The sequence below is a fragment of the Pelmatolapia mariae genome, linkage group LG4 (genome assembly GCF_036321145.2).
Source record: "Pelmatolapia mariae isolate MD_Pm_ZW linkage group LG4, Pm_UMD_F_2, whole genome shotgun sequence".
NCBI classification, from domain to species: domain Eukaryota; kingdom Metazoa; phylum Chordata; class Actinopteri; order Cichliformes; family Cichlidae; genus Pelmatolapia; species Pelmatolapia mariae.
Genome location: NC_086230.1, coordinates 30,762,350 through 30,787,576, shown reverse-complemented (window position 1 = coordinate 30,787,576; position 25,227 = coordinate 30,762,350). Strand labels below are relative to the sequence as shown.

Genomic DNA, 25,227 nt, shown 5'->3' with positions numbered 1-25,227 from the left:
TAAAGTCCTCAGATAAGGAGGCCCAACAATCTAAACACGAACATGATGAATTATAGCCTCAGTGCACAGTATTTTTTTAATCATCTTGTCAGAGTATACAGTATCTTCCTGTTGTAATTTAGGCCTATTTACTCTTTCCTAGGATTTGATGTGCATGCCAACATCGAAATTAACCTGTAAGCACTCACATCTCTACGTGTCTTGCAAACATGCCTAAAAATCTGGCACAAGCAAAGAGGAAGCAATCTGAGAGCAGACTTGGATTTGGCATTAAAACACAGAGTTACATCTCCAGGTTTGATTGTGCCAAACGGGGTTATGTTGCACACACTTGCAAACGACAACCGTGCAGCTACGGCTGGTTTGTAATAATTTACAGTTGATGCCCCATAATGAACTCACCGAACTTGGATCTGCGCCCGTATAGGCTGTTTTCCTGTGAAGTGTGAGGCGGAGATCAAAAACAGGAGGGGTGACGGTTAAGATCATCTCATGGCCACGCTTGTTAATTCCAAGCTAGCAAAGATATGTGACTTTGTTTTTGGGCTAATTATTGTGTTCTCTTTTAGGTGTCTGTTTAGGAGCGGTTGTTTCATACATCTGCTTTCACAGATGTTAGTCGCTGAATGCTCCAGAACTCTTATCCATATTCTACTAAGGATCCTGAGGGGGGAAAAAAGTTCGCCCAGTCTTTGCGCTTCCACCAAGAAACTCAGTAATCTCAACTGAGTCGAGCTAGCAGTAAGCCAATAACAGGGCCAATCTGAAGAGACTGCGTGCTTCTTTAAAATAAAAGCCCAGTCTTTCCGTCAGCGTTCGATGGAAATTCAAATTCCTCAATTGATGTTTTATTTTGAAAATGTTAACCGGAAGTTTAAATTGTAGCTAATGCTAGCTTTGTTGAACGCGTTTCAGGCGGAGTTCGGAGTTCTTAAAACGTTTGGGTAGCTTCTTCAGCGCTCCACTTCGTCGCTCACTTATTTGAACTGACATAATTTTTCTCTGGGGCTCCTTGGAGCAGTAACAAGTTATGGAATATCCACATTTTCAGGCGGGTCAACATTTGTAATAGTTTTGTGGGTTTATTGCATACAGTATTTCTCTTGAGTGGAAGCGCTCCCGGGACAGGAGAGTTTTGTGGTGTGTAACTACTTTCCTTTCCTTTTTTTTCTCTCCCCTCATTGGATTTTGGGGCACTCGTGCGATGTCACGGACTATTAAAAAAAGGAGAAAGACATGTTTGTGAATAGCGTTTGTGGTTAGCGTGTAAAAGTGATTTGGGGTTTATTTTTTAAACCAGTTGAGCAACAGCGACAGGACTATAATCAATGTGGTGTCAGCTGGAAGGACGCGGGGTCCGGATCTCACCTAAACGGTATGCCTTTAAATCACACACGTACACTCAAAATAATGTTTAAATATTCTGCAGCGCAGCTCAATCGAAATACAGACACGTTTCTTCATTTATTTATGCAATCAGTCAGTTAGAGATACAGGGGCGGCTCCATGATTTTGTAAATTGAGTGGCATAGTGGGGACCAAGGCAGTGGGGCCCCGCTGGAAAACATATTATAATATAATATTTAATGAGAAATAAATACAAAGTAGAAAACTGGTGCAGAAAACACGGATTTCCAAGCTCAAGTGCCCCCATACAGATGTAGTAGACGAGAGTGTGAATGTGAATAACCTTTTTGCAAAGTGAAGAAACAAGTTAAAAAGTCATAACCCTGCTTAAATATTAGTAAAAATAAACTTGTAGGTTCAACATATGCTGAAGGTACTTACAGTAAAAGAACGTGCAGAATTATGCAGAATCAAAATATATGCATTATACAATACATTATATTAGATCATGCATCATAACTGAATCTATATAGCTATAATAGTTAATATTTATTAATATGATTATATTTTGGAATATATAACAAAAAATGTAAGCTTTAAAATTTTTGTTATGGAGTATAAAGCACATTATTTTGCATACAAATTATAGTGGAGTAGAATCAGAAAGTTTCTATTAATACTTATTTAGTAACGTACTTTAGTAAGTAGACTTGCTAAGTTAGATTGGAAGATGGAAGCTTATCAGTGCCCTGGTTCAAAGGCACTGGTGAGGTCCTATCACTTTGAGGATAACAACCAGAAAGTTATTTAAGTCAGGCTACAATAAGTTTAATAATTTTATATTTATTTATTTCTCCGAGTTCTCTTTTTAATTACATTCATGTATAAACAGGCACGAATTGATCATTATAGTTTAATTTTTTTTATTTGATTCATGCTTTCTTTTTTGAAGCTCAGCATTTCTCACTTGATTGAGAAGATCAAGACGCTCTACGTGTTTTCCTTGGCAGCCCGACACTTGTAGGGTTTTTCACATGTTGTTTTCCTTGGCAGTCACTCAGGTGAGGTGAATGCTACCGAGTCACAACACAAACCTGCTGGTAGATCACACAAGTTGCCATTTTAACATACCTGCAGCTGATCTCTTAACTCCGCGCTGTCAACAGATAAGGGGCTGAATAGGCTCCGTGGGTGGTTTTTGCAGGTGAAAGTGCAAGTTTGAGTGTAATATAAATTATTTCATTACAGATTTTAAGGTTTTTTTACACTTTTAAACAGAAGAAAACGCATGGCTTGCTTGCACCTCATTAGAAGTGTTTCCCAGTGTGAACCAGAGAGATCTACAAGTCATTTGAGAGAGGTGTCACTGACAGAGCCAAGGTTAGAGAGGAGGGGGCTCGATCCTGCAGGCTGAGCATGGTACGAAACAATCACAGAGCTGGAATTAATGGGCTGTTTGCAGAGCGGGACCGCAAGGCACTGTAAATGGGTGTAAAGGCTTTTATTTTTAACCTCGAAAGAGTGGACGAAGCAGAGGGAGGACAAACATTTACCTGCATGCTTTTTCCATCACATAGTGTCACAGCCACTCCTGCTGTCAGTGTTTCTAATGGATGCTTTTGAGACCGTTTAGTCAGACCCAACCTGTGATTAAAATCTGGTGAAAGATGCAATCTGACGTGTAAACTGTTTTCAGGGGGAAGCTTCCCTCAGAGATCTTCCACCCCCATCGAGGGGGAGTTACAGAACTTCAAAGAGGCAGGATTAGTTCAGGAGAGAATGCAGTCCTAACACTGAATGCATTTTCCCGCTGTCAGATGGATGTGCCTGACATTAGCCGCACATGTGGAACTTGTAAACAGGCTAAATAGCACAGTAGCCATTGCCAGGTGTGGATCTGCTTTATGGCATGTGTTTCCTGGGGTGGGTCTCAAGAGAGAGCCAGAGGCACACTGTACCATAATTACCCCTGATTCCTTCTTCCCTTTAACACTGGCAGGAGTCTGAACAATTTTCCAGGTGTCAGATTTACTCAGAAAAACGTTGATGTTTATATTCTGTGTTTAAAGTTTTTCTGTTGTTAATGTTCAGCAAGAGTTTTGAGTGACGGCATGTAAAGAATGTGGATTGATGCATGTGTTTCACGCTAACTTAAAGTGGCTTGATAATACAGAAAAATGTACGACAATTTATCATCCATTAACAGGAAGTTAGTGTCTACTGTACTGTAATTTTTCAAGTGATTCAGGAAAACTTCATCAGCTTCTTAAATGTCTTTACAAAATAATAAATGTCAATTATGTGTATTTAAAAGTGTCCATAAAAAAGACCCTTAGTAACAGCCTGTGAAATCTGTGTTCAGCTAAAAGCGCTGTATAATGTAAGAACCAGAAAAAGCAGCACATTAATCTGATAAAAATGAGTTAAAAAAATAAATACATAGAAAGAGATATAAAGTAAAATACCGAACTGTCAGAGCGAGGAGAAACATTGCATTTTAAGAGTGGTTAAAAACAGTGAAATAGGACAGTTTCAACCTGTCACTTAAAAATGCTCCCTGAGGTATGCTCATATCTGCTGGGAATGTTGTATTGCAGAGGTTGGGAACAAGTTGTATCTTCCGCCTTGTTTTGACTGCTTTTCTGAAGCTTAAATAAATGCACAGCCAATGTGATTGCAGAGAAAAAAAGTCAGTATGTGAGCTATCAAGGACTTATATTAATCAGTGCTAAGAAATGGAGTTCTTGGAGGTCTATCCGTTAGTGTCCTCATAGTTTAGTCTGTTTATTCATGGATTTTTGCTCGATGAGGTGGTTCCATCTGTTTGTTTAGACTGTATATCCTGTGGTATTCTTCCTGTGCTGCTCATTTTGAAGACTTTCAGGCTACAGTGATTAGGATTAACATAAGAGTGCAGCCTCGAGTAGGGTTTTACTTACTAGGTGAGGTTTTTGAATTAGACAGCCTGGGGTATTTGTGCATACTCATTTGTGGAGAGGGGGTGTAGGTTGCGAGGGCTTGAGTTTGGCCCAGAGGGTGGAAGAACTTTGTGTCTAGCCTTGCAGGGAGAGCAAATGATGCATGTCATTGTGGCAAATGGAGCATGGTGATGAAGTGCGGCTCCTGCTGCTGCTGTTTTACAAAGAAACCACTTAGACGGTCGGCCTGCCTGCCCTCGGTGTGATGTCTGAGTGCTCCACAAAGGCCTTTAGGAAACCTGTAACTCCAACTGATCACATATTCCACAGCTGTCTGGGATATTTGATCCTTTACTTCCCCTTCGTGTTAACGGTCAGATGTATCACTTTAATTGGTTTCCATAACACAAAACATTTGGCAGGCCTGGTACACTGATCAGTAAACTAAGCAAACATGTAGCTCTACACGCTGAGGTGTGATTTTGCGTCAGCAGGCACTTTGAGCGACAGCACCTTGGGTGACAGCATGAATGATGTCTCAACCAAACCTTGCTGCTTCTCACCGGCAGCATTGTGTCCCGGGTGTGGCTCTGTCGAGTTACAGGTCCTGTCACAGGAAGGATTTAGTTTTGTCACCACTCATTCACTCATTCACACACTCACTGATAGCCACCGGTGATCCACCCACTCAGTCGCTCTTACACACCCGTTAAGACAAACACAATTATAATATCAGCAAACAAACGAAGTCATAACATTCAGTTTTTGACACGTATTTTATGCTGCTGTGGTTTTTTAGAAGTCTGCATCCTTTGCCACGAAGGAGCCTCGCCAGCAAAGTTACATCACTGACATTCCCATCATTCCACCTGTTTTAACTCTTTCCAATTGACCTTTTCCCTGCTTTTAAACAAATAACTAAATCCTCACTTACCTCCCCCGTGTAGGCTCGTGAGTATTGCTTGAATCCCGTCTCGCTGGACCTGCGGTATAGATTGGTGACTGGAATATTTTTACTGTTAGTCAGAGGGCAACCTCACATTGAGTCACATGTGAGTCATCTCTGCCCAAGTCATAACTTTTTATTTCATTCAGATAATGTCAGAGTTGATGAAGCAATTCACCCTAAACGTCTTTTGCGTGTCAGGAATTGTTTACATTTGGCTTACACGAGGGAGTGTGCGGTCTGGTTGACTATATTTATTTGTTTTATTGAATGAAATTTATACTAACAGTTAGTTTTGATTTTCAGGAAATTTGCTCATAATTTTTTTAGATGGGAAACTAAACTGTGCACATCTGATAGGTTGGCAATAAAGATTTTTGCCTTCAAATTAGTGGTCAGACAAACTATTGAAACCAGGAGTTTAACTGGTGTTTAACTGTATCTCAGGTCCCATACCATAATTGTGAAAACTGTAATGTCCAAATATGATTCAGGTCATGAGTGAATTGAAAATTTATCAGCGTAATGAAGGGATCAGGCCTGTCATAATAGGATATTTACATGTCTGCAATGTGTGTGTGTTACAGACAAGGGGAGAAGGAAATGACAGAGCTAACAAATTGGATAGTGTTGATACGGTGCTACTCCCACTGACACCACAGTTCAGTTACACCAACATGGTACCCTAGCCTAAATAATAGTCATGTAATGCAGCAAGTATTGTATTATGATTCGTTTTGTCAGTCTACATATATCAAACCTATTAACCTTCTAAGATTCTGTGACCAAGTAAAATGGGCAAAAACAATAATAGTGAACTAAATAGTCAACAGTTAACTATGCGTTTTATGAAATGCTTAGTATGTACTTTTTATAACATAATATTGTGTATATGACCTAAAGGAGTTATACAGAAGAATTTCTGCTTCTTATTTTTGCCACACAAAAAGCAGGACTAAAGCCTTTTGTAACTACAAGCTGCACAAAGTTTAGATAATACAGGTTATGGCAGGCAGGACGTTTACAATAGCGATCACTCTATAATTGAAACTCTTCCAGGCTAGTGCAGCTGAATACAGTACTGTATCCGTCATTAAATTTCCATCACCAGTTCACCCACAGCCCAGGTGTAAACAGGTAGAATACTTGCGGTTTATCTCAGCTGTATTGGTATGCTTTCTTATTATGTGTGTGTGTTTTGACAAGAAGGTATATTGTAAGTTACAACATGTAGAAGAAAGTCCCAGATTCTTGAATTCTGAAGAAAAGTAGCAACAGCAGAAGAGAAACAAATCATGCCTTTAAAAGCTTTGGCTGTAAAGTTTCTGACACACATACGTGCCAGTCTGTCGGAGTCTCCGTTTGAAGGTGAGCTCTTCAAAGTGTGCACCATTCATAGCTGAACTCCTCTTGCAGAAACAAAGATCGACCTCGCTGTACCTATTTTTCCACGAGTTCTGCCAAGATTTTAGAGCCATACCTCAGCAGTTAAAGCACCAGTCTCATAAAGCTGTAGGCCACCAGTAAAACCTCTCAATTTACACTTTAATTGTGGTGCTTGGTTTAACTGTATAAGCCACAATTTGCATTGTATAAAGTAACGTTGGCTCTCTCTCCTCTTGTGTCTGCTCTATTTTAACCACCAGCTGATACGTCTTGGGAGTGATGCACTGGCTTCCCCTGGTTGCCATGGTGATTGCCTCGGCCCTGCCCTTCCCTCACAACCCCGTGTCCAAGATTGCTACTGCGACCGCCGAGCCTGGCTTCGACAAACGCAGAGAGCACCGGCATGACCCAGCCGCTCGCCTCGCAGCTGCCCCCGCGGACTACAGCTTCAATGGAAGTGCCTCGCAGACGGACTACAACATGACTGCTGCGCTCAGTCAACACAGCAACAGACAAAACCTCCAGAGCCGTAAGGATTATGTAAAACCTATACGCGAAGAGACATTCAAGGTGGAGAGTCGAGGAACCCACCAATCAAACAGCAACTCAGGCAGCAGTGACAGAAGCAGCTTAGATGTTCCCACAGAACAAGTTACACTCAGGGCCGAGGATGTTTCCCAGGATAGTTCTGTTCCCAAGGATTACAAACCTGGCAGCACCAGCAGGTATGAATACGCAGGCTTTGTGGACTTTTCCAAGAAAGACAATCTTCGGGACGCTACTGATAGGCCATTGCAGGTTTCTGCATTGGAAAACCATGTGAGTCCTGCTACAACACATAAGGGTCAAACAGGACCAAAACTGACTACAACTTCAGATCAGTTCAGAGATACACAAAAAATCGGGACAGCGAGCCAGAGGACCGTGGGAACTGGAAGAGGTTTTCCTGAAGAGAGTCTGACAATGGAGGGTGGTCTGGGTCTGGGAGGGCTGGATAACATCTTAAAGGGAGACGAGTTGTTTCTCGATGCTCATCCTCGGGTCTTGTTCTCATCCTCTCCATCACCTCCGGAAGACCCACCTCTTTTGCTCATGTTAGAGACTGGCATGCTGGAGGAGGACGGGGATGGGGAGGAGCAGGAGGACATGGACGAGCGCATCGAGGGTCACGGCGACCGCGCACTCGACAGGAGTACGACTTTGTCTTGGGCAGACTCTTCTAGATTAACCCGCGAGGATGTCCATCCTGTTAAAAGGGATAAACGCTCACATTTGACTGACAGATCAAAGGAGGGTATTAGGTCAAGGGAACAGTCGGTGTGCGAGGCAATAAGTGTGTGGGTTAACAAGACAGAAGCCACTGACTTCAAAGGAGAGAATGTCAGTGTCTTACAGGAAATCCAGACTCAGAGAGGACCTCTACAACAGTACTTCTATGAAACTAACTGCCACCATCCCAACAACGGGATCCAGTCAAAGGGTGCTGTTGCATCAGCGAAATCTCTCAAACCTCGAGGGATAGGTGTGGCTGGGGGCAGCTGCTTGGGAGTGGATAAAAAACAGTGGAACAGTGAGTGTAGAGTCAAGCAGTCGTACGTGCGAGCACTCACCAAAGATAATAGAAACAGAATCGGATGGAGGTGGATTCGAATCAACTCGTCCTGCGTCTGTGTGCTGCTGTCCAGAGCAAATCAGGCAACCGGGAGGGAGGTTTTGACAAGAAGGGGGAGGGGGAGGGCTTAAGAGACAGCACAAAGTGAAGTGACACAGAGCAGAGCAGCTCTGACATCCTTCTGTGTGCACTTTCTCTTCCTCATGGTCTTTCCTAGAACATGAGGGAAGCTATCTCTTCTTAAATCCAGACCTTTTCAGATATCTCTTTTCCTTCCACTACAACTTTAAGTGACTTTTGCATTAAAAAAAACAAAACAAGAAGACCTCAACACTAGATCTTAGGGAAAATTGTCCTATAGAAATTTTACTTTAAGAAGTACTGTTTTTGTATGATTTATCTTTCATAATCTAAGTTATTTTTGATTAGTATGTAAGCATGTGTATGTCTTTGATATTAATATATTCCTATATATATATAAGTGTACAATATGACACCAGTATACCTTTGTGTATGAAGCTATGTATATTTGTGTGTATTTATAGAAGAAGCCTTCATGGGCTTGTAGGTCTCTCCAGTGTCTGATGATAATTCCAGCCTCTGGTCCGCTCGGGTTGTAAGAGGAAGGAGCGCCCCCTACTGAGGTTCCATTTTACTGCTCCAAACTCTCACCATATATTTTACCATGAAACGTTACAGTTATGGTTTAACTAAGACTACAGCGCGGGCACATGCTAGCGTGATTTCAGCCAGGCAGAGGATTTTTTGTGGCAGGATGTATCTGTGCATGTGGGCCTCACATGTGGCTCATGATTGTAAAAGCATGTGGTTTGTAAATTATGTGACACTTAAACAAGCTGATTTACCATCTTTGCGTTTGTTCAGTTGTCCTGCCAAACATGGTAATAAAGGAACTTTGTACTCAGTATGCTCTGAACTTAACTAATGTACATACAAAATACAGCTCTCATTACTAGCTTTTTATTGTATTTTTTGCTGCTGAAATCTGCTGGTAAGAGGAAACGTGCCAAACATGCTTAAAAGTTGTAAAGTCCTAATTTTAAAAATCATCCATTACAAGCAAAAATTGTGGCTATTCTGTGTTCAGTTGTCTATAAATCCAGATAAATGTAGTTGATTTAAAAATAATTGCTTCAGGAAAAAGAGCAAGCCAAGACTACATACCTCCAACAAGGCTGAGGTGCACAACATGCACGAGTCCCTACACACAGTAGGATATCTACACCTGGATAACGTTTATGTTTCTTGAGAACATCTAAACTGTATCTCCCATTTTTTCTGCTTTTATTTGCATATGTATTTGTGAAGATATGACAAGAAAATGTCAATTTTTATGCCCCATGAAGGTGAAGAATGTGTCGAAAAACATTAGTGGATTTACTTTTTGGGTCAGCACTAACAACAAAACACAAACCAATCAAATAAACTTACTGGCACTATTTAAAGATAATAAACATGTGTTTTCTATCCAAAAATTGAATAATCCATGCTTTCATAGAAGTCCAAATACTGGATAAAGTTTAATTTTCTTGTCACATTGCATTTAAAGGTCTTTAAAGAGGTTTTTTTTTTTTTTTTTTAAATATCTAGTTATCACTACATCATTCAGATAATGCAGTAAACAGCCAGGAAAGCGTCAGCCTCACCACGTTTTTGTTTTTGTTTTATAACATATGACGTTCTATAAATCAAGCTCGGAATGACACATTAATGAACTCCTCTATTAAAAAGCCCTTTAAGATATAAACAGATATAAAGCTGTGATGTTGGGTGGATGTAAGCGCTACTGAGGTAGATTCCTGGCTCAGAGTGAGAGCACGCCCTTTAGAGATATGTGTTGTAAAATGTTTCTTTTGAAAACAGCAGCGATTGTTAAAATTTAAAGAAAGTGATATCACCAAAAAGTTACTTACATTGAGGTGGAGCCTTTTTTTGTTGCTATTTTATGGTAATAATGCAGGTGAGGTATTTTCTATAGAAATATGCCTGAATTTGCATTTTTTTTCTAGAATAAATCTGAACATCAGATAATGCCAGTTGTACACTCATCAGTCACTTTATTAGGTACATCTCGCTAGTACTGGGTTGGATCCCGGCTTGACTTCAGAATTACCTGAACTCTGTGTGGCATAGATTCAACACGATGCTGGAAACATTCACCGGAGATTTCGGTCTGTGTTGATATGATAGCATCACACACTTGCTGCAGATTTGTTGGCTGCACATCTATGATGCAAAACTCTTCTTCTACCACATGTCAAATGGGCTCTATTGGAAGAGATATGGAGGCTGCGGAGGCCATCTGAGTACAGTGAGCTTATCATGTTTAAGTGGCCAGTTTGAGATGATGTTTTGAGTTTTGTGACATGGTGCTTTTTCCTGCTGGAAACAGCCACCAGAACATGGGCACACTGTGGTCAAAAGGGATGGACATGGTCAGTAATAATACTCAGACTGTGCTGTTTAAATGGCATTCAGTTGGTACTTAGTGGACTAAAGCTTGCCAAGAAAATATCCCCCATAACATTAGAGCCCAACCTCCAGCCTGAAACAATGATGCAAGGTAGGATATATCCATTCTTTCACAGTGTTGCCTCCAAATTTTGATCTTGCAAATGTTTTTCTGGTCCTCTGATGTCCAGTTTTGGTGAGCCTGTTTACTATTCTGAGCTGACAGAGTGGCACCCTGTGTGGTCTTCTGCTGCTATAGGTCATCTGTTTGACGTGTTGGGTGTTCAGAAATGCCTCTCCACATACTTTCATTGTAATGAGTGGTTATTTGATTTACTGTTGTCTTCCTATCAGCTCAAAGCAGTCTCGCAATTGTTCTCTGACCTCTGACGTCAACAAGGTGTTTTCACACAGAGAACTCCCACTCCCTTGAAAATTTTCTCTCTTGAAAAATCCAAATAGATCAGCAGTTGCTGAAATACTCAAACCAGTAGAGTCACCCTTCTTCCCCATTCCGATACTCCCCATTTCAATTCCATTCAGTTTTATTCATATAGCGCCAAACCACAACAACAGTTGCCTGAATTCTGTAAGATAAAGACCCTGCAATATGACAGAGAAACCTCAACAATCAGACGACACCTAAGAGAAAGTACTTTGGCGACAATGGGAAGGAAAAACTTCCATTTAACAGAAAAAACCTCCAGAAGAACCAAGCTCAGGGAGGGGAGGGAGACAAAAGACATGCTGTGGAAGAAAACCAGAGATGAATAATAACCCATAATTAAATGCATGGTGTATGAATATATATTGAGTGAATAGGGGTGAGAGAACGCTTTTAATTCAGCTAGTTGTCTTGACCATGTCTACATGACTGAATGCATGGAGTTGCTAGCATGTGATCGACTAATTAGATATATGTGTTATTGAGCAGTTGAATAAGTATACCTAACAAAGTACCCATTGGGTGTACACCAGAAAATGCTGTTGACAGTCAGAAAAAGTTCATTTGATCACATTTTAAGGACTAAAAGTGTCCAATCAGACTTTGAGGAATATTTGAAAAAAAAAAAAAAACTTAAAAAACTTTATCGACCAGAAATCCGGTGAAAAGTTTGGTGAATGCACGTGCTATTAAAGTGGAGAGTACAAGCAAAAAAGTGAGGGAACGTACTTTAAATGTATTCCAGCTTTAAATTCTTCAGGTTTTACTGCATTTGTTGGTAAAAAAAAAAAAAAAAAAATCATTTTGAAACCTCCCAGTTAAGTCCAGCTGGTTTAAATTATTTTGCTAGTTTGTTTGGCAAATTTTCTGAAAACTTTTAATAGGTATACTTATTAGTACTTGGGTGTTTGCAAAGTATGCAAAAGATATATCTAATAAAATATACAATCATATACAAAGTAAAGTGAAACAAACTAAATATGTATTTTCCTTGTACTCTGAAAGAAGAAGCAAAACAGCTTCTTAAATCTTAAAATTTTTACCTGTAGTGCCACATCTATAGAAGTCACTGAATAAAAGAAAATCAGGAAAACTTTGCGATGATCAGCAGATCCACCTGGATCGCTTTATTTATTTTTTTCTTTTACATCACCATTTTCATCATCATCATCATCATTATTTTTCTTTATTTTCCAGATGATTTTTTTTTCAATTTGTATTACTATCACTTTAATCATGGAAATCTCTTAAATCATTGCACAATTTGTTCTCAAAATGTACACATACAGTAACGTATTTGAATGACCATTTTCAATGTTTCATATTTACTTTTAAAACTAGTTCAAATGAAGTCAAGAAGGAACAGAACATGTACATACATTTATCCAATACATACCTAAAGAAAATAAATAGTTATTGTAAAAAATAAAAAATACAACTGAAAAAAATACACACATTTTACAAATTGATCCCCAGGCTCCCACCCCCTGTAGGTTTATCATACAGATATATATTTTTTAACGACACCTCATATCATCTTCACTACCAAAAAAATGTTTTTAGGTCATTGTCATTTGTTTGACATGCATCGTAAACACAGAGGCTAAAGGTTTTGTTTCCTGGGCTTCCTCGGGCTCGCCCCGACCTCATCTGGCCTCTCTCTGAGCTCACCCCCATCCCCCCAGAAAGCGCTCTAAATTTCGGTTATGGCTTCTGTGTGCAATAAAATGACCGGCTTCTGTCCATCCTTCTTTTTTTCTTCTTCTTTCCTCCCTTTGAGTTGCTGTTTTGTCTCTCTGTTGCCTCTGCCATCATCAGGATTACCCAAGACCCTGAGCTGATGATTACAAGCCACAAACCTCGTAATGACACCGTGGACGCTGACTGAGGATTTTGCGTTGGAGTCTGGCTTTATATTCTAAACTTAGGTACCACTTTCTAGATAGACATAGTTTCGAAATGGCTTAGAGGTTTTAATAAATGGCATTATTTCCGTGTAAAACATTAATATTTATAACAATGTACAGGACACTAATGAGATACTGAATTATTAAGTGAAAGGTGAACTTTTTGGTGCAAGTTCCTGAAAAATTGATTTTTCTGGTGCATATTCGCCTCTAGAATAACCCTCCTTTCCTTTTTAATTCAGTCTTACAGTCACTAGAAAGATTATATTTGGTTAGAGGAACCGTTTACCTAAAAATCAAGCTTTCCACCGTCCAGAATGTTTGGGTTTGAGTTGCTCAGTTTTGGAGATATTGCCTGTCGATATGTGTGGCTTCTCTTGAATATAGCTGAAATTGATAGCACTCGATCTCCTCGCGACAATCTTTGTTGAGTTTTATGTAGGAACTATTTTATTTCCCCTGTCTACATCCACCAATCAGAGGAATGTGTAGCTATCGAACGTTAGAGCTCTGTTCAGACGAGACGCTAATGTTTATTAGATCTATATTCTGACATGCTGTCACTAGCAGAGGCTCTACTGTAGGTCTAGGTATAAAATGATTCTACACCAGTCTCTATAAGCAGATGTCTGTACGTAAGTAAGTAGAGACCAGATTTTTGCTACAAGAAGCTTTCTGGTTTCCATTTGCATTCAGAGTTACATTGTTAATCACATTTGAGCAGGTTTGCCTACATGCAGATAAACAGTCTTGGCCCAGATATCTGTAGGCTACATAAAAACTTGCTGTTGCCCCAAAATGCTAAGTTAGCAGACCGACCGGTAAGTGCCCAGATTGCATTTGCTCATTTCTTCTGTTCCACACTTATAGATTATATTAAAAATGTAAATCTCATACCGAAGCAGAGATTGTATCACTTCTTTTCCAAACTTTAAAAAGGCTCCTACCAGAACCACAATGCTGTTGTGGAACTGTTTCCACAGTCTGAGCGGTACCCCACTGAAAGTAAAAAACAAATATCACTGGAGTGTCCTTTTAACATCAATAAAGCCAAAACTTATAAAAACCTATTAACATCTTTTTTAGAAAGTGGTACCAGCGGTAACTTAATTGACTTCCTGCCATTGACATCATGAGATCATGAACACAATGCTTCTATGGCCTTGCTACACACTGTCCCATGCAACTCTGTGCCTTTGATCTCTATAATGGACTCCCTTCAAAAGAGATTACTCAGCTTATCGGCTTTCAAGGCCCCAATAGACAAGCCGTGAGGAGGGTCCCTCTGATGTGGTCAGAGCTAAATGGTGGTCTGAATTCAGACGGGTTTTACTACACCACCGCAACCAATAGGGGATACTTAGTCACCCCTGACAGGACCATAGAAGCCAACAAAGAGCCACAATGGCTGACACTGGACACCAGCCAGCCCTTTAGTACAAAGGAGAACACCGGTGTAGTTTATGACACGTTTATGTCCACCTAGCCATTTCCCCTCCAAGTCGTCACTCAGTTTTAACACCCTCTCGGTCCTCTCCAGACTTTACGGTGAGGTTACTTTCTGTCCCGGCCCTCGTTATAAAACACCTGTTGTTGAGCAGAAGTTGTAAGGCGACACATTTACTTGTTTTCAAACTGTAAGACAATAAATGGCAGCAAGTGTTATTTTTTCTGTAGGTAGGAAAATGAGCCCTGATATTGCCAACTCTGCTAACTTTACGTGGACAGGAATGAAGAAAGGAGAGACCTACGCAGCGCAACGGCACCGACTCTAACCAACACCGGTGTTGTCCTTTTCGCACCCTTCGCACTGAGAGAGGAAGAGCTGAGACAGGTAGTGAGAGACAGAGGGAGAAAACAGCGTATCCGTTTCAACCTTCGCAGTCTGGTCGTAAAATACATTCATACATTCTTGATCTCCCCCTTATTTCTTTTCTTCTGTTATTGCAGAATGGTCAGACTGAAAGATTTATTTAAAGTTAAATGGTTATATTCATTGCTTCTTTCTCTGTGGATGAGCGAGAGGGTCCTCTAGTCACAATCCTGTCAGCGCCCTGGGGGGAGAGAAACAACATTACTGCCACGTCACTGCTTCTGTGGCCTCAATTCAACTCGGTTCAAACCCCCAACCACCAACCAAACCAAGCACTTTAAAAATCCCAAACTGCAACAAACAAATACATAAAACAAAGACTTCAAAAAAAAGGGAGAGTTTGGACACATGTGCAAGCTATCTCTGAAGCTTAGAGGAAATGTTTGTGTCATGAAACCCCACACGAATGAAACGCTACCAGACTGTTTAATTAATAAGTCGGAGGGTTCTCACCTCAGCCACTCAACAGGAGTACGTCCTCACTGAGGCAGATTCACCCCGGGCACCAGAGCTGGCTGTGTTGGAAACCGAGACACAGAGGGGGTTATTATTATAACTGCAAAGTCTTTTAAACAGCACTGACCTTCTAGAGGCATTCCTATTAAGAGGAGGAATGAGGGAAAATAGTCTTCCTCTGTACTTTGAAGCGTCTGCTCCCTGTTATTGCCAGTTCCTCCACTGAAGGCAACACAAAATTCCACTGGCAAATTAATAGCAGAGTAGCATGAAAACAACCAACTGCCGCCTGTGCATTAGCAGCATCTTATATAACAGCCGGGGTATTCTGGCTGCAGAAAAATCTTTCAGCTCAAGGCTCATTTCCAAGAATTACAAATGTAAACACACGGCTCATTTATTAAGAGGTCTACGGTACCGTTTCACCTGGGCCGACCTTGCACTGTTACCCAACTACAACCAAAGTTTTGCCCCAGTTTTTCAGATGCTCTTCCCTCACACTGACCTTTTAAGGCAGACACCCTCTCTTCATGTTTCTTCCTGTTAAAAGGAAGTTTTAAGAAGGGTCTCCAGACCTCAAGGAGGACTTATTAGGTTTAAATGTAAGGATATGACCTTGCTATGTGTGGTTCCCTGAGATTACAAATGCAAGAATCTGGTGCTTTATAATAACCATCATTAATAAAAGTAAATTGAGCTTTGGTTTAACATCGTTAACAATGATGGATAATTAATAATGCTTACTAATTGGGTTTGTAAACAACTGCCTGGAAGTGGTTACGGTAAACCTTTAACTGATGTTTATAATACTAATTTTAAACTGTGGTTTGTTTCACTCACTGCTTTGTTTTGACTTTTATCTTCATATTTACCAGCTGTTTGGTGAGGTTTTTGAAAAGAAAATTGCATTTTGAGTAAAACATAAGGAGTCTGGAATGAGATTGGTCTCCCTGTCGTCTTCCTGTAAACCTCCAAATAGAAATCACCTTGTGTGAATCTCTGAGATTCCAGGAGCTTTGACTAAACTGCAGTAATTGGCTGCCAGGAAATAAGAACATTAAGTGATTCGTCCTCTAAATGGTGACGTGGCTCGAGGGCTCAAAAGAGCTGAACGAATCCGAAGGTGAGAGCAAATGTTTCAGAGGTCACGGGGTCATACTCACCTTCACTCTGAACCTTTCTCAGGGTAACGGAGGGTGTAGAGATGGCTGAGGCACGGAAGTTAGCAGGCAAGGTCTCGGCAGAGTCAGAGGTCACGCCCCGCAGGTCTTTCTCCCTAAACATCTTCCTCCAGGAGGGAGAGCGGGTGAATGTCTTAGTCCCATCCTGTCAGCGAGACACATGTCGTGAGCCTTAAGATGGATCCTCATGCAAACAACCTTTGTATTCTTCATGGGTATTTTGTTTTCTTTTTTTAAAGAAATATTAGCATGCTCACCTCATCGGGCCGTCTCTCAGTTCCCATGGAGATGAGGGAGTTGTACTCTTGCTCCAGGAGCTCTCTGGCCTGTAGGATAGAGGTGATGGAGAGCTCGGAGATTAGCTTGGACTCTGCAGATGATGCATTTTCAGATCAGGGCTGCTCTGCTATGCTGGCATACATTAATTCTTTGAACATGATACCTATTTTATAACAATACTGTGGATTCTCATTCGATTTTCAGTGCAACAGGAACAACCTCTGCACTTAACTCCTGACTTGTCATTTTAAATGCTTTTAGACATAACAGACGTAATTCTATTTGAGACGGAGAGGCTGAGAAGATCTTTTCAAAGACAATTATTATATTACTAATTTTCTTATATATGTTTAACTAAGTGTGCAGTGGTGTATCTAATTACATATGCCCTTTCTGCATACATTTCTGCAATAGCAAGAAGAATTTTGGATACAGCTACACCCAAAACCTTTGTTACAGGTGCGATAGCATAACTGGGATTGCTTTGTGTGTCATCATGGCAAAATGTGGTCCTACAGACTCGTACAATCGCAGTTTAGAGTACTTTGGCTTGTGTTTTGCGATGGGATCACACAACTCACACACATATATAAACATGCTGGCATTCAGGCTCATCTTCAGCAGTCAACACTACTTTTTCAATGAACACTCGGTCCACATGGGTCGTACCACACCCAACTTTGAGCTTTTCTTTCATTTTGATCTCAACTCCAAACTTGTAAATGTTTTGGGACTGTATCTTGGAGATGTGTGACATCATTGTGTTGACTACGTCTGTCCACTGACTTCCAGATAGAAAGATAAACACCAGTCAAAGTACTCAAAACTGCCTTTGCAGTAATTCCCACTATTACAGCTGGGGAAAGGCATTTTTGCTCGGTTTTTAGGAATTTGTTGCCATATAAATAGAAATTCATCCATTATCACAAACACTTCAGGGTCACAGCAGGCCTGGAGCCTACCCCGGCTGTCATAGGGTGAGAGGTGGGGTACGCACTGGACAGGTCGCCTGTCCATCACAGAGATACGGTGAACCATTTCTAACAGTGGCCAACTTTTTGGCTAATTAGCTTAAATTACATGCCTTTAGACTGCAGGAAGAGCCTGAAACACCCGAAAGGAAAGCACACAGGCACAGAGCGAATATACAAATTCCACACAGTCCCAGCCGGACCCAGAATCTTCCTTCTGTGATGCAACAGTGTGAACAATTCTGCCACTGTGCTGCCTGTTGTATAACTCAGATTAGGGTTAGGGTAAATACCACAGAACTGGCTAAACTTGTTCTGTCTAAAAATGGCAAATTATCAAAATCTAAAAAAGTTTATAGGGATCTTAAAGTGCAAAATATCTGATAAATTGTCTTTGGACGTAGGAACAGACTTTGATGCAAAGACATTTCTCTTGATGTGCATCGACAATTAATTCACTACCTGTGTGTTCTGATTGGGGATCTGCAGCAGCAGGGCCAGGTCAGTGTAGTCAAATGTGTCGTCTAAAGCCAGCAGAGCCCCGTGGACGCCGCTCTCCCGGAGGTTGTCGGCGTACTCCTTCAGACCGATGCTCTGCACCCAGCACATCACACGCTCATTGGACCATACCATCACATCTAGGAAGAGAAAGGGAGGAGGTGAAAGGAAGGGAGGAGAGACATTCATATGCAAACAGAAAGCTGTCTGCACACTATTTTTAAATCTTTATTAAAACTGAAGTCACTTCCTTTAGTTTAATTTGGATACATAAACACATGCAGGGCTGCTCAGATTTATTAACCGTCCTCTGTAAGGGTCAGCGATCAGAGGAAATAATGAAACATTTGACTAACTGATTTATTTTCTGCACATGGACAACACAGGTCAGGCCTATCATCAGACAAACCCAGATTCGCTAATTTCCTCATCTGCATGATTCCTCTGGGGAGAAGCCAAGATGAACTGACTGTAAATGCACAACATGTGTTTTTCAAGGCGCAGCAGTGGGAGAGCGAGAGATTTGGGTTTGTTTAATGACCGAACGTGTTGACATTTATGTAATCATTATCCAGCCAAGCTAGAAGGTTGTGGCTTATAATCTCTTCTAGGTATGACGAGGGGGGGAAAAAACAATGGGTGGTCTAAACACAGGAATTCCGAGGAACGTGAGAAATCAAAGAAAATAGCCATTATTAAGGGTTTTTTTCTTTCACTTTTTTTTTTACATGCCAGCGCTGATGCAAGAAAGTATTTTTATAGTTTACTTGTAAAGACTTTCCTTTTTTACATCTGCTTACTTTAAAGAGATTTGACGAAAGTTAAAAGCAGTACAGCGACTTTCCCTGCTAAAATTCTAAAACCCCCAAACTTGTGAAGAAGGTTTAGTCATTAAAATCTGTTTTCTAAATGTAGCTTCTCAAATACTGCATCATTTTACGGAGATTACATAATCTTATTACTCCTTTATGCAGATGATAAATTCTTATTAGTATGGAAACAGTCCGCAGAGATGCTAGGCAGTTTGGTAAAAGGGTGCTGGCAGTGTAGACTGATGGCAGGTCAAAAACAAACATAATTTCACACTGAAACAGGGTGAAGCAGTCAAATCTGAGAAAATAATTCAGACAAAAGAAAGCTATAACTTGAACTGATCAGCCACCTATACAACATGGTGATATGACATTTGAAAACAGATAAAATAGATAAAATAACAGATAAAATATCCAGGGTACCAGTGCTTGTTACTATTTCTCTGTTTTAGACAGTAAATTGGGTGGGGTTTTGCTCTTTGCTGGGTTAAAAAATACTAGAATTAAAAAAACAACAACAATTAAAAACATACACTGATCAGTATCAATATAAATATAAGGTACAAATCGTTACCTCTGCCACTTCATTTTATGTTGTTGGTTTGTTCTTTATCAGAACAACTCAAAAGATTTTGGACAGATATGCATAACAGTTTTTACCAGAGGTGTGGTTTGACCCTGCTTAGAAGTTATCAAGATGGGAACCAAAGAATTCTTGAAAAGCTTCTTTACCCATGCAAGACATGGCACAATTGGATTTTGCATCATAACTTTACAAATACATCAAATTGAGCTTCATGTATGGTCTCGTTAGTCTCAATAAAATATCACAAACTTATCTGAATCCAGAGATTCGATTAGAGAATGCAGGTGATTTTCAGCCTTTGCAGAGCCATGCAGTCAGCTCATGTTTATTTAATTCAGAAGGTAGCAAAGTAAAACTGTATAAGGATCTAAGATTCAAGTTCACACATAAACTCCGAATTACACTTTGATAATCCAGGTGGGAAGTGGCCTTTTCTAACACGTAACGCCAAACAGGAGATAGTACCAGTCAGACTTGTTCTCTGCTCAGGGACAGCATGTAGGAGGTTCTGGAAAGATGTATTCATGGTATTCACATCAGCTTGTTTCTGCTGTGATAAGATTCATGTTCTATTGATGTTTGGTAGAAGTTTAAATGTTTACGATACCACCAGATTAGTGCGAGTTTCTATTTGAAGCTGTATTTAACCAAGACTGCTAGTTATTAGTTTGTGCTTGGTCCAGTTTTGTTACGATGAGCTCCAGAAACACACAGGATTTCTGCCTTTCCACAAGAGAAAATGCTTTGCTTCTTAAACTTGAGCTGTGCATGGCACATGAAATAGCACAGGCAATAAAAACCGCGGTCTAACAGATCAACAAGGTGATGGTAAAAATGCAATAAAATTAATAGTCAAATAAAACAAATAACCTGGTTTTAGTAGTCACTAAGGTATGCTTTAAACAGCACAAAAGCACCACATGAATAAACGAATTAGCTGGTTCTACTGGCTCGGAGAACTGTACAATACCATCCCTCCACTGGGGCGTGAAAGGTGAGATAATGGCAGAGAAACAAGGGGTCACCTTTGTTCTGGTGGGCGCTCTCCTCTCTCCTCCTCTCCAGCTCCTTGCGATCGTAATTTAGACGCTTCAGGCACATGATGCCGTAATGCAAGCTGACCCTGGGAGAGGGCAAAGAGCCAGAGGGTCAGGGGTTCAAGCAGGTTAACCGAGGAGGGCGTGTTTCCATTCTCACATGTGCTCAGAAAGCATTAACAACCCAGCACCTCTGACCCTTTCAGTCCTTCAAAAGAGAACTCAGAGAAGGCCTGGAGACACACAACTGAGCTGTCAGAGTGCCATAACCATTGTCTTTTAACACCTTCAAAATTCCCTTGTCACATGCACACAAAGGTAGGAGAGTAAGAGTTTTGTAAACACAAGACGTGACAAAAGAGCATGAGTTATGAAGCCGAGCTCTACCTGTGGAAGCTGTCCACCATCTTGAGCTGTCCTCGCAGCTCTTTCTTGGTCAGGTGGTCCAGCATGCGAGCATCCACCAGGGACTCCATGAAATAGCTCCGATACTGTGGCAAGCCCAGGCTGGGCAGCCACTCGTTGCCCACCCACTCATGATTCATATCGCCATAGGCCAGTATCTGGAGGGGACAACCACAGATGAGCAACACTGATTCACGCTCGGCCTCGTATCTGATGGCGCTGCAAATGACTCACTACTGTTAGAGATGAAATGAGTGACAAATACGCAGCATGTTGTGCGAACTTTTTTTCAAAAAGGGGCAGCTGATCCCTTACCTGATCCCAGCTGAACTCTTTCAGCTCCTGCAGAGAGAAGAGAAGAGGAAGACGAAGAGAGACAGAGCCAGAGAGAGTGATGTGGAGGTGGTGAGGGAGAGGGGTGCGGAGGTGAAGAGCAAGGTGGACGAATGGATAGATAGTGAAGGAGCAGCAGAGGAGGAAGCAGCAACAGCAGCAGCGGGAAAAGAGGACAAAAGGGAGGAACAGTGTGTTAGTGAACGGGTAATTAGTTGGAAGCAGTTCACACTGAAACGGCAACAACAGGGAGAGAAGAAGATGCTCAACACTATGGCCTGGGCCCACAGAGAGACAGAAATACAAAAAAGAAGTACAAGGAGAGAGAGGAGAAGGGAGGGGAGAGACTCATCAACGTGATTCAGACCGGACGAGACGCTCAACATTATTCAAAATAAATAAAATAAAATAACCATGACCATAAAAGGGCAGTTTGTCAGACAGAGACAGGATGGCTGGGGCACTAACCGGGGGCTTGGTGGCGGCGTTCAGAGACTCCATCTCTGCGTGGGTCATCCACACGTTACTGGTAGACTGCAGTTATGTGAACAAAAGAAGCGAAGCAGTGAGATAAAAGATTACAAAAAATGCACACACACCACACTTCACTGCCTGTCTACAGCAATGAGTCAACACTCGAACATTTTTGCGATGCCAAAACAGCCACATCAAAAGATGTCAGCCAACCACAACAGAAGACTCACTGCCATGGTGATTTCCACGAACAAGAGGTTCGACGGGCTTATGTGAACCGATAACTAATGAATCTGCTCAGCCTGTTAGGCAAAATTGCATGATTGATCATCTTCCGCATTTCACCATATCATTAATATGATTTCTACTGTAAATAGAGAGGAAGCCAAATGCAGAAAAGGGAAAGCCAAGAAAAACCAAAATCTGGCATTTGTTAAAAGCTCCAAAGCAGACGCTTAAAAGAAGATGGCTTTGAGCTATTTTGCACTTTATCTTGCTTGAGGAAGCGGAGGAAAAAACAGTGCCACAAATGCATGTGCGTGCAGCACTTTTACTACATTTTTCAACATCTGGTTTGTCTTTGTTGCCGAGGGAGAGGGCAAAGTTTTTGTTGCCAATGTTTTCCAGATGACAAAGGTGAACCCCATCACTCCCAGCAGAGCCTATTTCCATTCATATCTTTATCATTTTGGACATTTATTACGTGTAGAATAGGCTTCATGTTTGTTAGCATTCATTTTTATCTGCATCTGTTTTCTTTCTTTCTCTTTCTAATCCTACATCCTACATGTCATGTGCCCCAACATGCTATTTATATTACATCATTCCTTATTAATATCATATATTCCAGGCCACATTTTAATTTTATGACTAGTGACTGTGACATTTGGCGCTAATTATGTGGCCTTCACAGAGACTATAATCTGATAATTTGTGCCAGTCTCTAAACAACAAACATCTGGCTCAACATTTACCTCAGACTTTAAATATGGATGCAGCAAGGCGCTACTCTGAGCAAAAAGTCTATACTCAGCAGAAAGATAGATATCAGTCCCAAATGAATACATAAATCGACATATGAAGGCGTTTAAGGTCTTAGTGTGCTCCAATTAAAGGCTTCTTTACCTTTAATTCTAGGGGGAAGCTGTCTAGACTGGGATCTTTTTATCATGAGAAAATATTCATTCTTTAAGGTAAATGAGAGTGTTAAAATGGGGCTTATAATTTTGGAGGTCCCCCCCTTTAGCCTCAAGGAGCAGGGACCCCCTACAAGATCGAACATTTTCCAATGACCCACTCATAATCCTAGATATTAGGCACATACATCTGCAGTTTCATAAGCCATTCGACCTAACTGGATTCAAAAACCCACAGCCTAAACGACTCCCATCTGTAGATACTACCAAGTTTTATGGAAGTTCTGCAAAAATGAACAAAATCCAATCTATTTATCCGTCATGCTGGGCGAAAAAGTCTAATTCTTGGAGGAAGCAGGAGGTACAAGTAATTTCACCTCTCACACCACAGGCCACCGTTCATGTTCCTGCTGTATATTTCTTTTGCTTTTCATTTACACGTTCAGTCATTGTTTGGTTACATTTAGGTGACCAACATCACTCGAATATGTTTGATCACTGTTTGAGTTAATGCGCAAAGTTGCGGCTTCTTGAAGCTCTGTTTTCTTGGTTACCATGGTGATGTACTTACTCTGTAAACATATGTGGTGCAGACATGAAACATATTTTGAAATGAAATACGTCCGTTTCAAAGCTGTGCTGACGGCATGGAAAAAAGGGCTTGGGTTTTTGTGACAATTTCATATAATGCCATGAGGTAGATATGCATTTTTTATGTACCAGAGCATTTTATAATTTATAGCTAATAATTTTGTGCTCCCCTTGGCTATGGACTTGTTAAATGTATGTGGAGTTTCAGAGTCTCACAGAGCGAGTGCTGGCTGGGGCAGATGGGCTTGTGAGGGACACCATCTCCTGGATGGCCAGCCGCAGTTTGAGGCGGTGCAGCGGGTTGCTGATGCCGATCTCCCTCTGGATCTCCGTGTCGGACAGGTTGGCCATGATCGCGCCGCTCTTCACGTTGGCACGGCATGCGGCGACGTACCAAGCTGGCATTCCCACCCACAGCTGGAAGGAGGCAAGGAGTGGATTAAATCAAGATGAAAGTTTCATTTACATCTCAGTTCTATGATTACCTACCTCTAACCACGACACAACAGTAGGTCCATCCCAAGACGCAAAGGGAAGTCCTTGGCGACATGCTTCTTCCAGCAGCTCATGCCTGATAAGAGATTTAACAGAGAGATTTCTTATTTGGTGCTGTCCGATTAAAAGATCAAAATATGAAATGCACAGCATATAATTCACTGACTTCTTCTTGCTGCGGCGGTCTTTATCTGCTGGACCAAGAGTTCCAGTCTTATTCATTCCCATTGGGTCTCCAGATGCCAGGTCTTCAGAGGGTGTCGATGCTGGGAAACACACAGTGATGCCAAAGATTGCAAGAACTAGATAAGAACACTTTTTTGGCTCCGAATTCACCGAGCCAATAAAGTGTTTAGATGTAAATGCTGACAGCATGGATTACTCATGCTCAGTCAGTCCCTCCCTTATCTTTTATCAGTTTACCAAGAGAAACAGATCCATCCCGTCCAGGTTGGCCCATCCTTCCTTTTTCCTTCTTCCCAAAAAGCCGGCCGATGGAAGACTTGATGCTTTTCTTCTTGCTGGCCTTGTGGAGTGAATCTTGGCTGCTGTTGGTGCTGCTGCCATCTGCCGAGAGACTGAAGGAGAGACAAAGAAAGTAACTAAAGTTGGAAAAACAAATACGCATTGAAAGCATCACGCTTGAATGCGCAGCCGTCTTACCTGCGAAACTCTCTGGGGTCATCGAGCATCGCTCCCGGATGGGTGAGAGCCATCCTGTCCAATCGCAGCGCACGAGGAGTGGGAGGAGGTGTAGAGTCAAGAAGAGCCAGGGATCGATCATCATCTTTGCTGTTCTGGAATATAAAATGTAAACTGTATAAGCAGCGAAACACAAAACTCTGCTGAGGACAAAACTAGACATAATATTAGAAAAATGTTTTTTACAAGCAAAATATGCTTTGTTAAAATACATATTCAAATGTTTTGTCTATAAATTAACAAAAATATTAGCTACTATATTCTAAGTATGTTTTTTACCTGTTGTAGCATCATTATTAATATTGCCAAGCCATAACTGTGACTGAGACTGGCCGAAACAGATTTCTTACATTTTTACAGGATTC

General features: G+C 41.1%; 2 protein-coding genes across 4 annotated transcripts in view; one reads left to right on the top strand and one right to left on the bottom strand.

Annotated features, from left to right (window-relative positions):
- Window positions 1–1,000: 1,000 nt before the first annotated feature.
- On the top strand, window positions 1,001–8,340 carry LOC134626786 (uncharacterized). Its single transcript, XM_063472711.1, has 2 exons — window positions 1,001–1,375; window positions 6,858–8,340. The coding sequence occupies exon 2, from the start codon at window positions 6,877–6,879 to the stop codon at window positions 8,338–8,340; it is 1,464 nt and encodes a 487-aa protein (XP_063328781.1). The 5' UTR covers window positions 1,001–1,375; window positions 6,858–6,876.
- Window positions 8,341–12,233: 3,893 nt separating this feature from the next.
- Window positions 12,234–25,227, bottom strand: part of ppfia3 (PTPRF interacting protein alpha 3) — a 33,390-nt gene continuing 20,396 nt past the window's right edge. For 2 of the 3 annotated variants that reach the window (XM_063472408.1, XM_063472409.1), the window contains exons 18-31: window positions 24,824–24,957; window positions 24,584–24,738; window positions 24,327–24,426; window positions 24,155–24,236; window positions 23,882–24,082; window positions 21,933–21,998; window positions 21,447–21,473; window positions 21,114–21,289; window positions 20,715–20,812; window positions 18,256–18,431; window positions 16,801–16,869; window positions 16,526–16,688; window positions 15,360–15,421; window positions 12,234–15,087 (exon numbers count right to left, since the gene is read on the bottom strand). In XM_063472408.1, the coding sequence (XP_063328478.1) occupies window positions 15,369–15,421; window positions 16,526–16,688; window positions 16,801–16,869; window positions 18,256–18,431; window positions 20,715–20,812; window positions 21,114–21,289; window positions 21,447–21,473; window positions 21,933–21,998; window positions 23,882–24,082; window positions 24,155–24,236; window positions 24,327–24,426; window positions 24,584–24,738; window positions 24,824–24,957 (1,500 nt within the window). In that variant the 3' untranslated portion in view covers window positions 12,234–15,087; window positions 15,360–15,368. Of the gene's footprint in view, window positions 15,088–15,359; window positions 15,422–16,525; window positions 16,689–16,800; window positions 16,870–18,255; window positions 18,432–20,714; window positions 20,813–21,113; window positions 21,290–21,446; window positions 21,743–21,932; window positions 21,999–23,881; window positions 24,083–24,154; window positions 24,237–24,326; window positions 24,427–24,583; window positions 24,739–24,823; window positions 24,958–25,227 lie in introns of those variants that run through there. The other variant, XM_063472410.1, reaches the window with a different exon arrangement.